General features: G+C 54.2%; 2 protein-coding genes across 2 annotated transcripts; both read left to right on the top strand.

The window, feature by feature from the left end:
• The first annotated feature begins 2,128 nt into the window (after nt 1-2,128).
• Nucleotides 2,129-3,266, top strand: LOC116566405. Its single transcript, XM_032300670.1, has 2 exons — nt 2,129-2,485; nt 2,638-3,266. Exons 1-2 carry the CDS (start codon nt 2,336-2,338, stop codon nt 3,211-3,213), a joined length of 726 nt encoding a protein of 241 aa, XP_032156561.1. The 5' UTR covers nt 2,129-2,335; the 3' UTR covers nt 3,214-3,266.
• Nucleotides 3,267-3,397: 131 nt separating this feature from the next.
• Nucleotides 3,398-7,214, top strand: CAMK2N1 (calcium/calmodulin dependent protein kinase II inhibitor 1). The gene is made up of 2 exons (XM_032300671.1): nt 3,398-4,393; nt 5,874-7,214. Exons 1-2 carry the CDS (start codon nt 4,228-4,230, stop codon nt 5,942-5,944), a joined length of 237 nt encoding a protein of 78 aa, XP_032156562.1. The 5' UTR covers nt 3,398-4,227; the 3' UTR covers nt 5,945-7,214.
• Nucleotides 7,215-12,708: the final 5,494 nt, after the last annotated feature.

Raw genomic sequence — 12,708 nt, 5'->3', positions numbered from 1 at the left:
CACCATGCCCAGCTAATTTTTTGTATTTTTAGTAGAGACGGGGTTTCGCCATGTTGACCAGGATGGTCTCGATCTCTTGACCTCGTGATCCACCCGCCTCGGCCTCCCAAAGTGCTGGGATTACAGGCTTGAGCCACCGCGCCCGGCCAGAGCAGAGTTTTTAACTTTTTTTTTTTTTTTTTTTTGAGATGGCGTCTCGCTCTGTTGCCTAGGCTGGAGTGCAGTAGCGCAATCACGGCTCATTATAGCCTCAACTTTCCTGGCTCAAACAGTCCTCCCCCATCAGCCTCCCAAGTAGCTGAGACAACAAGCGTCCCCCACCATGCCCAATTCATTTTGAAATATTTTGTAGAGATGAGGATCTTGCTATATTGCCCAGGCTGGTCTTGAACTCCTAGATTCAAGAGATCTGCCTACTTCAGCCTCCCAAAGTGCTAGGATTATAGGTGTGAGCCACTGAGCCCAGCCAGGGCTTTGAACTTGACTGCCTCAGTAGGCTCTTCATCCTAGACTACTGCCCCAGACCACGTACTGCCAGGCTTTCTTGTGGGGAGGTGGGGAGGAAGCCTTCATTCCTGCCTTATTAGGTTCCTTCATCTGGGTCTGGCCCCTTCAACACAGCCCTGGGCCTCTGGTTCAGAGCCAGCCCCTTTGGCTTTTGGGAATGAGTGTAAACAGGCAGGAATGGAGTCCCAGGACATGCGTTGACTTCAAGGTGAAGGGATGCCTCCACCAAATGCTGAAAGGAACGGAGGATTGAGAGAGGCCTTTGTGATGAAGACAAGAGAGAGGAATGGGGGTGGAGGCAAGCCATAGTGATTCCCCCCTGCCGTTGCGGAACTTCTGCGTGACCTTGGAGACCTCACCCCACCTTCAGTCACCTTGTCTGTGAAATGGGCCTGACAGCCCCAGTGCTGTCCACTTCCAAAGCTTGGCAATTAATGAGCACATAGTTACGGAGATGCTTTTCAAGCTGTCAACCGCCATGAGGCACATGTGCTTCATGAAGGGGGTGGGTATTGAGTTGGGAACTTGGGATGCTGCCACCTTTAACCTTATTTGGAACAAGGCAAGGTAAACATAAAAACAGATGGGGTAGATAATGGGCCCCTCTTCTTGCTCTCACTTGCTGTGTGTGCAAGGATTCGTCAGCCCTTGCTGTGCCTTTCTGCTTATCTTCTGTACGGTGAGGCTGTCGTAGGTGCTCAGTGTGTAAATTGCTTTGTGCCTCTCAGCAGCAGGGAAGGAGCCAGGTGGATGTGAGATGAATGGGGTGGTTCCAGCCCTGCATGCTGACACCACTGCAGGAAGTCCCCTATGGAATCACGGCTGGCCACAGTGGTTTCTCCTGACTCTATCACTAGGTTGCGACCTTGGGCAAGTCACTTATCCTCTTTCTGCTACGTCAGTTAAACAGGGATACAACGTCTCCTCTTTCTACCTCAAAAGGTATTTATTTTGAGATGCAAGGTCAATAATGGATGTGAAAATGCTTTGGGGGAAATAAGAAAGCAGGAGGCAAATGTCAGCACTTCTTGTGTCTCCTGCCTGTTACGCTCTTGTTTTCTCTCTTAGCACTTGGCCTCAGTGCTAACCTCAAAGCAGGCACTCGGGAAAGCCCTAATGAATGAGCAGGTGGCTTGTGGAGAGGAACAAGGTCAGTCTGGGGACCTGAGGCTTCTGCCATTGACAAGCTGTGAGATTTGGGGCTAGCCTCTGGCCCTCTGGCCCTCTGCTTCCCCATATGGAAATGAGGGATAGGCCCAGCTCATCTCTAAGGATTCTCCCAGCTCATGTGGTCCTGAAATGGAAACGAATGAAGTGCTACTGCTGTTTCTCACTCATTAAGTCATCTCTCAGATGTCTTTTGCACATCCACACCCAGCCAGGCATCAGAGCCTGATTTGACTTTTGTTTTCACAACTGTCCTGCAGGGTACACAGGCAGTAGTTAGCCATATATCCATACTGACGGCAGAGATCATGGAAGCTCGGAGAGGAGAGATGACCCGCCCAGCGTCACCGTCAGCAAGCCACCTGGCTGGGATTCAAACCCAGACCTGAATCCAAGGCGCATACTTATTCCACCTGCCACGTGGTTTCAGTCTCCCCTTTCTCAGCTTCCTTCCTCCACCCCGTGGGGGATCTGGCTTCCCGAGGCCAGCCAACCCTTTTACACAGTTTGGAGAGGCGGCTGGACTGACTCCCCCCGCCCCCACCAGATGTTTTACCAGGAAAAAAACCTCCCCCTTCTGCCTCCAGCCCCATCTGCTAGAGTTCCAGAGGGGAGGGAGAGCTCCTTTCACTGTTGATGGGACCCCTTGCAGGGCCGCGGAATGAGCTGGGCGAGACTGGGCCACCTGGCTGTATTTCCTAGCCATGACTCCAGCAGCTGGCATGACCTTGGGTGTTTGCCCCTCCCTGTGGTCAAGCTGGCTCTGCTGAGCAAAGACGGTCTCCGGCGGAGGCAGGTGCTGTTGGCTCCGGTGAGGATAATGAGCGCTCCTCATGCACCTTGCCCCCTCGGAGTTACCATCTGCTTGGCAGATGCGCCTCCCAGGCCTCTGGGGCTGCCCCAGTCTCCCTCCCAAGATCGGGGAGACCGGTCCTCATCTCAGAGGCCGTAGTCTCTCCCTAGGGTGCGCGGCTGTTGCTGGAAGGGAAGCCCCCGAGGGCAGAGGGCGGCAGGCCCGGGACGTTCCCAGCAGAGGCAGAGGACGCCGGGAGCCAGGCATCCCGGGCGAGCCCGGCGAGAGGAGGCGCTCCCTGCTCCTGCGGGAGGCGGGGCTGCCCCTTCCCTCTCCCCCTCCTCTTCCCGCTCCCGGAGGCCCCGCGGGAGCAGGAGTCCTGCGCCGTAGGGCGGGGGCGGGGGGAGCGAGGCCTTCCAGGTCGGACTGAGCGGGGGCGGGAGGAGAGTGTGAGGCCCCAGTGGCTGGGCCCTAAGGGTCTGAATTGGGCAGCAAGTGTGGTGGGGAGAAGGACCCCCCAGTTTGGAGCTGGCGGGGGAGGCTGTGTCGGCGGGTGGCCCTGGAGCCCTCCGATCTTGGCCCCGCAGCATCTGTCCCCCAGGGAGGTCAGCATGCGTTTGCCCTTCCCCGCCTGTGCGTCGTGGGTCCACTCCCTCTCTGGCTCCCGGAACCCCCACTCCCCCGAGGTCCCCTCGGGAGGCAGAGCCCGCGGCGGGGCGGGCGCGCAGCAGCTCCTGGCCCAGTAAACACCCGCGGGCGGGACGGCTGGGGCTGGGGGCGGGGGCAGGAAGCTAGCGGCGGCCCGGGCCAGCCGGCGCGGCCCCGTGACGTCGCTCTGCTCGCAGGGATCTCTCCCCGGGGCCCGCGGGTCCCCTCCTCCCGCCTCCTCCCGCCCTCCTCCCCGCGCCTCGCCTCGGCGCCGCGGCCGGCATTTCTCCTCGCAGCTCGCTGCCTCTTCTGTCCCTGCCTCCCTCTCCCCCCTCTGTCTTTCTCCCTTCCTTCCCTCTCCGACCCTCTTCCTCTCCCTCCTGATCCTTTCCCTCCTCCTCTCATCTCTCCCCTGTCTCTCCGTTCTAGATCGTCCCCCCCCCACCTTTTCTTCTTTCTCCTCCTCTCCTTCCTCTCCCCCTCTCCTCTGCCTCCTTCCACCGTCTCCCCTGCCTCCCCGTCTTTCAGTCCCTGTTTTTCTCCCCGTCTCCCTCTCGGTTTCTCTCCCCCTCCCTCCCTCCGGGTTTCCTCCCCTGGTGCCCTCCCTCCTCCCTCCCTCCCCTCCCCCTCCACCCCTCGCAGCCCCGCCGCTCGCAGCTCCCAGTCTGCCTCCCCGAACCGGCGCCTCCGCCCGCACTCGCCGCAGGACCGGCCCGCCCGGCTCCCGGGGTGCGCCCTCCTCGGTCCCGCGCCCTCCGGGCTCGCAGGGACGCCTCCTCCCTCCGGGCTTGCGGCCCCGCCCGGCCCGGCCCCCGCCCAGAGCCCCAGCGCGCCGAGGATGTGAGTCCTGCTCGCCTCTGGCGGAGCAGCAGCCACTCGCGCGCGGAGCCGGAGCGCAGCGCAGCGCAGCCGCGGGCGCTCTCCGGGCCGCTCGCGCGGGTGCCGCGCTCTTGCCCTAGCGGCGTCCCCCGGCCTCTCGCCGGCGCCACCGCCGCAGCAGCCCGCGGGCCGTCCCCGGCCGGCCGCCCCCGGCCCCAGCGCCGCTGACCCTGTCCGCCGCGGGCGGGGACGCGGGCGGAGGAGGCGCCGCGGCGGAGCCCCCGGACGCGACCATGTCGGAGGTGCTGCCCTACGGCGACGAGAAGCTGAGCCCCTACGGCGACGGCGGCGACGTGGGCCAGATCTTCTCCTGCCGCCTGCAGGACACCAACAACTTCTTCGGCGCCGGGCAGAACAAGCGGCCGCCCAAGCTGGGCCAGATCGGCCGGAGCAAGCGGGGTGAGTTCGCGGCCCCCTTCCCTGACACCCGCTTTCTCCCGCGCCACGGCCAGCGCCAGGGTTGCGGAGGTCTCCCACCCGCCGGATCCCGTTCAGACCCGACGGAATCCCCTCCTGCAGAATTGGGGGAACCCGCACTGCGGGTCCGGCTGAAGCGGGTCGCAGGCATGCGTGCCCCTAAGCCCGATCCCTGGCCAGCTCACCCCGGGGGCGTGGCGGCTTCTAGCTGCAGCTGGGGGTCTCCACCGGCGGCAAAGTTTGCTTTTTGATTTGCGCCCCCACCCCCGCCTTTTGCGCAGTGTAGTCGCAGCTGCGCTAGCTCCACAACCCTGGGGGGAGGGGGTCCCAGGGTCCCCCAGGGGACGGCGTGGGGACCTGCGTGAGGAGGATCCCAATTCCTGCGGAGAAGGCGAAGGCGTTCGGGTTGCACGGGCTTTTCATTGTTACTTGGCCTGAGGGGGGTTTGCCAGGCCTGGGCGATCGGAAAAGCCCCAGAGAGGTGGAGAGGGAGAGAGGCTCCGAGAGGAGCTCCAGAGGCTCGGGGACAATGAGGGGGACCGAGGGCTACCGAAAGAGACTGAGACGCAGGGATGGAGGGGAGGGGGTACGCGGGAGACCGAGGGTGGCTGAGACCGAGACAAAGCTCCCGAGAGGGGAGCTGGAGCCGGAGAGACAGAGCCGAGGACACGGGTCTGGGGAAGACGCAGAAGCCGCCAGAACAATAAGGGCGACCGACACCTTAGACAGGGAGACCTAGAGACCTTGATCGGCGGCCTTAGAGCCGAGGGACTTTTGGAGGGACCGAGAAAGGCGAGGCTAGGTCGAGACGGTGAGAGAGGCGGAGGTTACGGCGAGTGTCAGTGGCAGGCAGCGAAGGGGGGCTCTGACCTTTGCCGCAGCGGGGAGCGCGGAGCGGCTGAGTCCGTAGGTCCGCGGCGGTGAGAGGGCGCGCAGGAGTGGGCGCCTACCCAGGCCAGGCCCTAACCCCCACCCGCTGCGCGTCGTGGGAACCGGCTTTGGCGTCCCCTTCTGGCGCCACGCACCTCCGCACCCAGCTTTGCCCACCAGAGCTGCGCTCGGGACTCCCCGAGGGTCCCGAGACCCGAAGACTTTGGCTTCTTCCCCTGCCACAGTTCCAGACCTCTCTGTCTAAATTAGCGCACCCGGTGCGGGAAGGACGCGGCGAGTGCGCACCCTGGCTGCAGCAGGAGCGGCCGGGTTGGCGCCCTCTCTGTTTCCTTTTCTCAGAAAGGAGCTGGGACGCTGACTGGAGGATAGGGGGTGGTGGGGTGGTTCCGAGGAAAGCAGGGTAGGGACCCCCAGCAGGGGAGGAGGAGATTGGAGCTGTTTCACCGCGCAGTGAGCCACAATCTCTCGCCCTCTCCTCTCCCAACCTCCAACTCTGGGCTTAACGGGAAATGTCAGAGATCTCTGGCGAGGCCCAAGCGCGCTCACCTCTTTTTTCCCCCCTTTTTTGCAGTTGTTATTGAAGATGATAGGATTGATGACGTGCTGAAAAATATGACCGACAAGGCACCCCCTGGTGTCTAACTCCCCCAAAGACAATGAGTTAAGGGAGAGAATAAGAACGGCGATAACAGTTATTGGCAAAAAGCATGAAAAGAGAAAGCACTTTGAAATGTATTACTAGCTTGCTACCCACGATGAAATCAACAACCTGTATCTGGTGTCAGGCCGGGAGACAGATGAGGCGTGAGAAGGAGGAGGAGGAGGAGAAGGCTCTGGGCTCCTCTGCAAAAATAAAAATAAAAAAATAAATAAAATTTTAAAAATAAAAAAATCACTATATACACACATATAAAGAAATAAAAAAGAAGTCTCAGTTGCAGCTATTTGTCAAAATTAATATCCATTTCTTTTTCTATACGGTGAATATTGCGCAATTATAGATCTGGATTTTGAACCACTTAATGAAGCGGCAACACCAGGTGTTTTGAGGTGTTGGCATTCTTCGCTGATTTGGCTGTTCCCAATGTTTACATTATTTAATCTTGCAAAATGGTTCTGTGCACTTGGATGTGAAATGCTGTCCAGTTTTATTTTTTTTATGTTGTTATCCTCGGATGTATAAAACATTCAGAAAATGATCTCTGTAGATATTCTGTTTTATTTTGGTCATCTTTAGAAGTTATCAGGAATGTGTTTAAAACAAGAGGAGAACTTTTCTAAGGAATGATACATAGAAAAGATTCTTGTTTTATTTTAAAATGAGTTGTAAAGCTTGTGTTTCTTTGTTGCTGCAAGCTATTTGCCCAAGTTAATGCAAATGGACACATTTTTTAACACACACACACACACACACAAACACACACACACACACACACACACACACACGAAAAACAAAGAAAAAAATGCTTGAGCTTTTTCTAACCTCCCCTTGCAGTCTGTTGTGTGAGCAGCCTGTTTATTTCTCTAATATTATGTCAGTTTATTCTCTTTAATGGACTGTAAAAAAATGTAATCACAAGAGTGCCAAATATCTTGAAATGCCAAAAGGCATTTTAGTTTCTTTTCTCTGTGCTCTGAGTCCACGTACAGGAATGCTTGGAGTGTCTTTTCTGTTATTTATAGGGATTCTCTTAAGGCACACCAGCTGCCTGTTTTGCATGGTATTTGCAAAAATGCCTCTTGCGTGAGGAAATCTTTTACCATTTTTTGTTTGCAACTTTGGACCTCAAGAGGTTTCCCTTCCCTTCCCCGTTCCTTCTTTTCTTAATTCAATATTCTGTATGTTGCACCTTGAACCAGCACACAGGGCTATTTCTCCAATGTACAATAAAAGAATTGTTCCTGTGTCTCACTCCTCTCTTTTCTCTGCTTTGGCTGGGGGGTGGGATAGGGGGACATGACTCGCTGTTTGTCAGCTGGCTGCAGACAGGAAGAAGGGATGGTGGCTTTGGTCTGTGAGGCAAAATGGCAGTGTGGGGGGCTCCTATGGGTGGGCTCAGATGGGAGGAAAAAGGGGCTGGACTGGCAAGGCCATTCCCTAAGGTGAATTTATTCCATTTTGGATTTGCAGGCTGAGCTCTCACTGCAACCCTGAGGTTACTGCCATCTCCGGTGGGATGAGGAGAGAAAGAAGGATACTGTATAGGGAAGAAGGCAGTCTTGTTAGAACGACTTTGCAGGCTGGCAGAGGGTTGAATGCAAGTCCCAGCTCCCTGACTTCCTAGGTCTTTGGACTTGAGCAAGTGCCTGAACTTCTCTAAGCCTCAGTTTCCTAATCTGTAAAGTGGGTATAACTCAGCCCCTGCCTCATAGGGTTCCTAGGAGGATGAACACAACACCAGCACGTGGAAGCACTCAGTATCAGGCCACTCTTCGCACATTTCACATTTCATCCTTCGCTCCCCTGTCCTCCGAGGCAGAGCTGAAGATGAGTTGCGCTCTCTCTGCATCTTCACCTTCCGGGGCTCACAGGTGGAGGGATGTGCTGCTCCTGCATGGCCTGAGATGGCCTGATGAGGTGCGTGGCCTCAGAGGTCTCAGGCACCTGCCCTTACCAGCCCTCCTCTAATCGTCACTTGGAAAGGCTTGACAGGAAAACAAATCTTAGCTCTTTCTTAGGCTCGAGCAGTCAAAGGTGGTGGGGAGCAGGCCCCTGGGGGAGGAGGGTTTGGGAGGAGGATTTTGGTTGAAGAAAGCCTGGGAGAGGCTTTTTTCTCCTGGGCTATTACGCACCCAGAAGTGCTGGGAGCTTTTAATGTGTTTGTGGTAAAGTTGTCAGCCAGGCGTCACAACACAGCTCACAGTGACAGGATCCTAAGTGTGACTCAGACATCAGGTAAGAGGCTAGGGGAGGGGGGTGGGCAGGAGAAGAGGGGCTCCAGAAGGCCCACAGGGGGTGATGTCTCAACCCCCTTCCCAGGCAGTGGAGGCCCAAGGCCTCAGGAGGTCCCAGCAGAGAGCTCTCCATGCAAGCAGTCATTATTGTGAATGGCGAGCAAGCTGGGGCTGGCGGGACCAGCAGGAGTGGTAATGCCAGAGTGGTTTTCCCAGGTGCCTGACCCGCCTCCAGAACCAATTCTCCTCCCTGCCCACTGGGGACTCCCAGCACCTCCGAGCTGATGGGCACCATGGAGCTTGGTGATCCCCTGTGCTCTGATAGGCTGAGGAGGGCCAGGCATCGGTCTGCTGAGAGGCAGAAGCCACGTGAAAAGATTCTTTCAGAAGGCACGGTTTGTGTCCACACCCAGGAGTAATTGCCACTGACGTGAGCAAAGCACTGTGTAATTGCAAGGTGTTTTCTCCCCTGTTTTCCTGTGCAGTCATCTCCGTACCCCTAGAAGCCCATGAGCCACTCTCTTCAGTAGGTAAGGAAATTGAGGCCCCAGAGAGGCCAAAAGGATTGCACAGCCTCTGCATTAATTGACCTCTTACTGTATACCAGGCTCACAACAGCCGTATGAAATAGGCACTGTTATTATCCTGATTGTACAGGAGAAACCAGGGCTCAGAAAGGCAAAGTAACTTGTATAAGGTGACTCAGCTAGTAAGTCACCAAGACAGGACTGGAACCCAGGGCCATGCTTCAGGAGGGGGACGCAGGGTCATCTGACCCCAGGCCCAGGCTCAGTCCCAGCTGCAGTCTCTGTCCTTCAGCCTTAAAGGTCCTTTGTTGGTTTGTTGGTTTGAGGCTCTGTTCGCTCTGATAGTCATTGTGTAAGGATTTAGAAGGGGGGCAGGGCTTGGATGTGGTCAGCTAAGGCCTGGGGCTGTCCTCTGTTGGGAAGCAGGGAGCAAGGGAGCCCTCAGCCAAGGCTCCAGGTCCATTTTAATAAGTGATGTATTAAAACATTGCTGCTGGAGGCCACCCGGCCAGTGTCAGCGGAATGCCGGATCCTCTGCTGGGGAAGACAGAGTTCTCCTTTCTCAAGGACTCCATTCAGCAAAAGGAACACAAATCTTTTAAATACGCTATAGCATCAGGTAAACATTTGTCGAGAGGGCACTTTGGGGACTGGGCAGATATCAAATTAGACTGAGTGTGTGATATGTTTGAAGTGTCTGGTTAGGTAGCAATAAATATGGAAAAGACTATTAAAAGACCGAGGTGGGGAAGGTCTACAGGCCTCCATGCATAGATGGGAGCATGCCAGCGCCGCATTATTCAAACTTAATTAATTGAATGGTTGTAATCAGCATCCGTCTCCCTGGATTCTGCTTCCATGGCCTGTCCAGGCTGACAGTCTGAAGGAATATCGAAAAGCACCTCTAAGGGGGAAATTGGCAAATTAAGTTTTAAAAGAAAGAGACTTGAAAATTACTGCTATCTGGAGGCCACAGATGAAAGAATGAGTAAGGGGTGCCTCTGTGTAGAGCAGGGAGGGGATTCCCAGGGTCTGGGGGCCTGGTGGGAAGCTCTGGCCTAGAGGGAGGGGTCAGACATTAGGGTGGCTGGTACATGGGTTTGGGACAAAGATGTCTTGGATTTGAAACCTCTCTTGTATACTTTTCTAGTTGTGACTTGGGCATTTCTCAAGTTCTTTGGGCTTCTGTTTCATCTTCTACAAAATAGGGACAATAGCAATTCTCATACATCATTAGATGGGAACCCCTTCCTTCTCCCTAGCACAGGGCCTGGTGCATAATAAATGGCAGCCATCCGTATGAACATATGTGAAGTGACTACCACATGCCAGGAAATGGACTTTTAAGATCTGGCCAACCTTTTTTTGTTGCATGAAGCTTCTTTGCATATAGTTTCGGCAGTTGCCCTGAGGGTCAGTGGAGGCATCTCAGGCGTTTGAAGGGTGGAGGTTTGGGTGATGAGGTAGGGAGTAGTTTGGGGGTGGTCAGCCTGCCTCTCATGATCTCCAATAGCTCCCAAAATGCCCCAATAAATACAGTCCTAAGTAAATCTATGTGCTGGCCTTCTAAAGGCAGAGTCAAGAGGAGTCTCTACCTGCTTCTAACCAGATTGCTAGAAGTCTTCCTTCTCTGGATAGAGACTAAGAGGTACTGACTTCCTGCTCTGGAAAGAGAAGATCTTGGCTTTCTGCTTTGATCACTTCCTTCAAGAAGACCTCCTCAAGTTTCTTTCATTTGACAAATATCAATTTAGCACCTGCTATGTGCCTGATCCTGTGCTAGGTGAACTGGGTATACAATAGTGAACAAAAGGGATGTTCTTCCTGGGCTTGAAAATGATGATTGTTCCTATGGAAATGAGGTTGGGATCAAGGGGCTTGGATACTCCCCAAATCAGAAGCTCAAATCCTTCATGCCAAAAAAGGGGAATAAAAGATAGCTAGATTTTGGGGATTACCTGAAACCTAGTCAGATGACTCGCTTTTTAAAAAGTAAACTTTCACTTGTGGAATAGTTTTAGATTTACGGAAAAGTTATGCAGATAGTAGAGAATTGCCATATACCCTGACCCAATCTCTCCTTCTGTTAATGCCTGACATTATTATGGAAAATTTTTCACAACACTGGTATTTTACTGTCAACAAAACTCTGTAGTTTATTTGGATTTTATTAGGTTTTTTTTTTTTTTTTTTTTTTTTTTTAGATGGAGTCTCACTCTGTGTCCCAGGCTGGAGTGTAGTGGCGCTATCTTGGCTCCCTGCAGCCTCTGCACCCCTGCCCCTGGGTTCAAGCAAGTCTCTGCCTCGGCCTCCCAAGTAGCTGGGATTATAGGCACCTGCCACCATGCCCAGCTAATTTATGTATTTTTAGTAGAGACAGTGTTTCACCATCTTGGCCAGGCTGGTCTTGAACCCCTGACCTCGTGATCCACCCATCTTGGCCTACCAAAGTGGTGGGGTTACAGGTGTGAGCCACTGCATCTGGACTTGGATTTTATTACTGTTGACCAACCATCCTTTCTCTGTTCCACAGGGGCTCCCACATTGCATGTAGCCATCACATTTCCCTAAGCACCTCTTGGCTGTGACAGTTTCTCAGACTTTCCTTGTTTTTGATGGACTGTTGGTCAGGTATTTTGTAGACTCTCCCTTGAGTGGGATCTGTCTGCTGTTTTTCTCACGGTTCAACTGTGGTTATGGGTTTGGAGAGGAGAGCCATGGGGGTGATGTGCTGTTCTCATCACATCATATCAAGTGTCCATGCTATAGACATGACTGACTGCAGCTGATGTTGACCTTGGCCATCTGGCTGAACTTGTGTTTGTCAGGTTTCTCCCCTGCAAAATTACTCTTTCCCCTTGCTTTCCATACTATACTCCATAGAAGGAAATCATTCTGCACAGCCCACACTTAAGGGACAGGGAGTTATGTTTCACCTCCTTGAGGGAGGAGTGTCTCCATAAATTATTTGGGATTCTTCTGCACAGGCAATGTGAGTGACCCATTTTTCGGTAGTTCAAACTTCGCCCCTGTGTTGGGCGACGCCACTGTGATTTAGATTTAATAATGAATTCCAGGCAAATGCAAGCAGTGGGGGGAACAAAAAATGCCCACAGGTGCTGCCTGATGACCCACAGATAGTCTTACAAAAGAAGAGATAAAAAAATTAATAAAAGTAACTTCCTGTGGAGGGGAACTGTCACCCTGGTTAGAAACTGTGCAGAATTTTTTCTTGGAAACCTTCAGGCAGCTGCTCTGGTTTATAAAGTCTGCCTATCGGAGGGAAGGAAAAGAGAGAGAGAGGAAAAAAAAGGTTGTCGTTATTCCAGCAGCAGAGATTCTCCCAAACCATATGCAAAAATAAATCTGAGGCGACTGGGCTGTATCCGAGGAAACCTGGCAGCTGGGCTGGAGCTTGCGGGGTGGCCTCTAAGGACAGAGATTCTGTGTCCAGAAGCCCCTGCCACCTCCCCAGTGGGATTGAGAGTCCCGAAGCTGCTGGATCGCCCCATCCCTGTCATGGCGGTACCAGGCCCCGTCTGTTTTCCCTGGGACTGGGGGTGAGGATGGTTTACCTTGTTGCCCCTTACATTAGAGGGTGTCCTTAACCCAGGGGAAATGCACACCTCTGGACCTGGAGGAGGGTCCTTGACCCCAAAACAGCTGTTTTGGGGACAAAGGATCACTAAGTGAGGGGAGGGTAGGCTGAAGAGAGGAGGGAGATCCAGGCAACGTGTCATGGGAAATCTGAACAGCAGGGTGATGGCAGTGGGTTGGGGTGAGGGGTGATGGCAGGAAGTGGTCACAGTAAGGGGTGTCCTGTAAGGCTGGTGGCCAGGAGACTCAGGAACTTGCTCTGGGAGAGTGTTCGGGTGGAGGAGATGAACTAATTAATTAATTAAGTCTATATTCATTCGACCACTCCTCTGCCAGGCATGGGGTAGAAAGCAGAGGTGCAGGAAGAGGGTTTGTGTGTGGCACTGG

Source organism: Sapajus apella, unplaced genomic scaffold (genome assembly GCF_009761245.1).
Source record: "Sapajus apella isolate SASKATOON/1434 unplaced genomic scaffold, GSC_monkey_1.0 scaffold43, whole genome shotgun sequence".
Taxonomy (NCBI): Eukaryota; Metazoa; Chordata; class Mammalia; order Primates; family Cebidae; genus Sapajus; species Sapajus apella.
The sequence above is the reverse complement of the archived record's forward strand: the minus strand, read 5'-3'. Positions and strand labels throughout refer to the sequence as shown.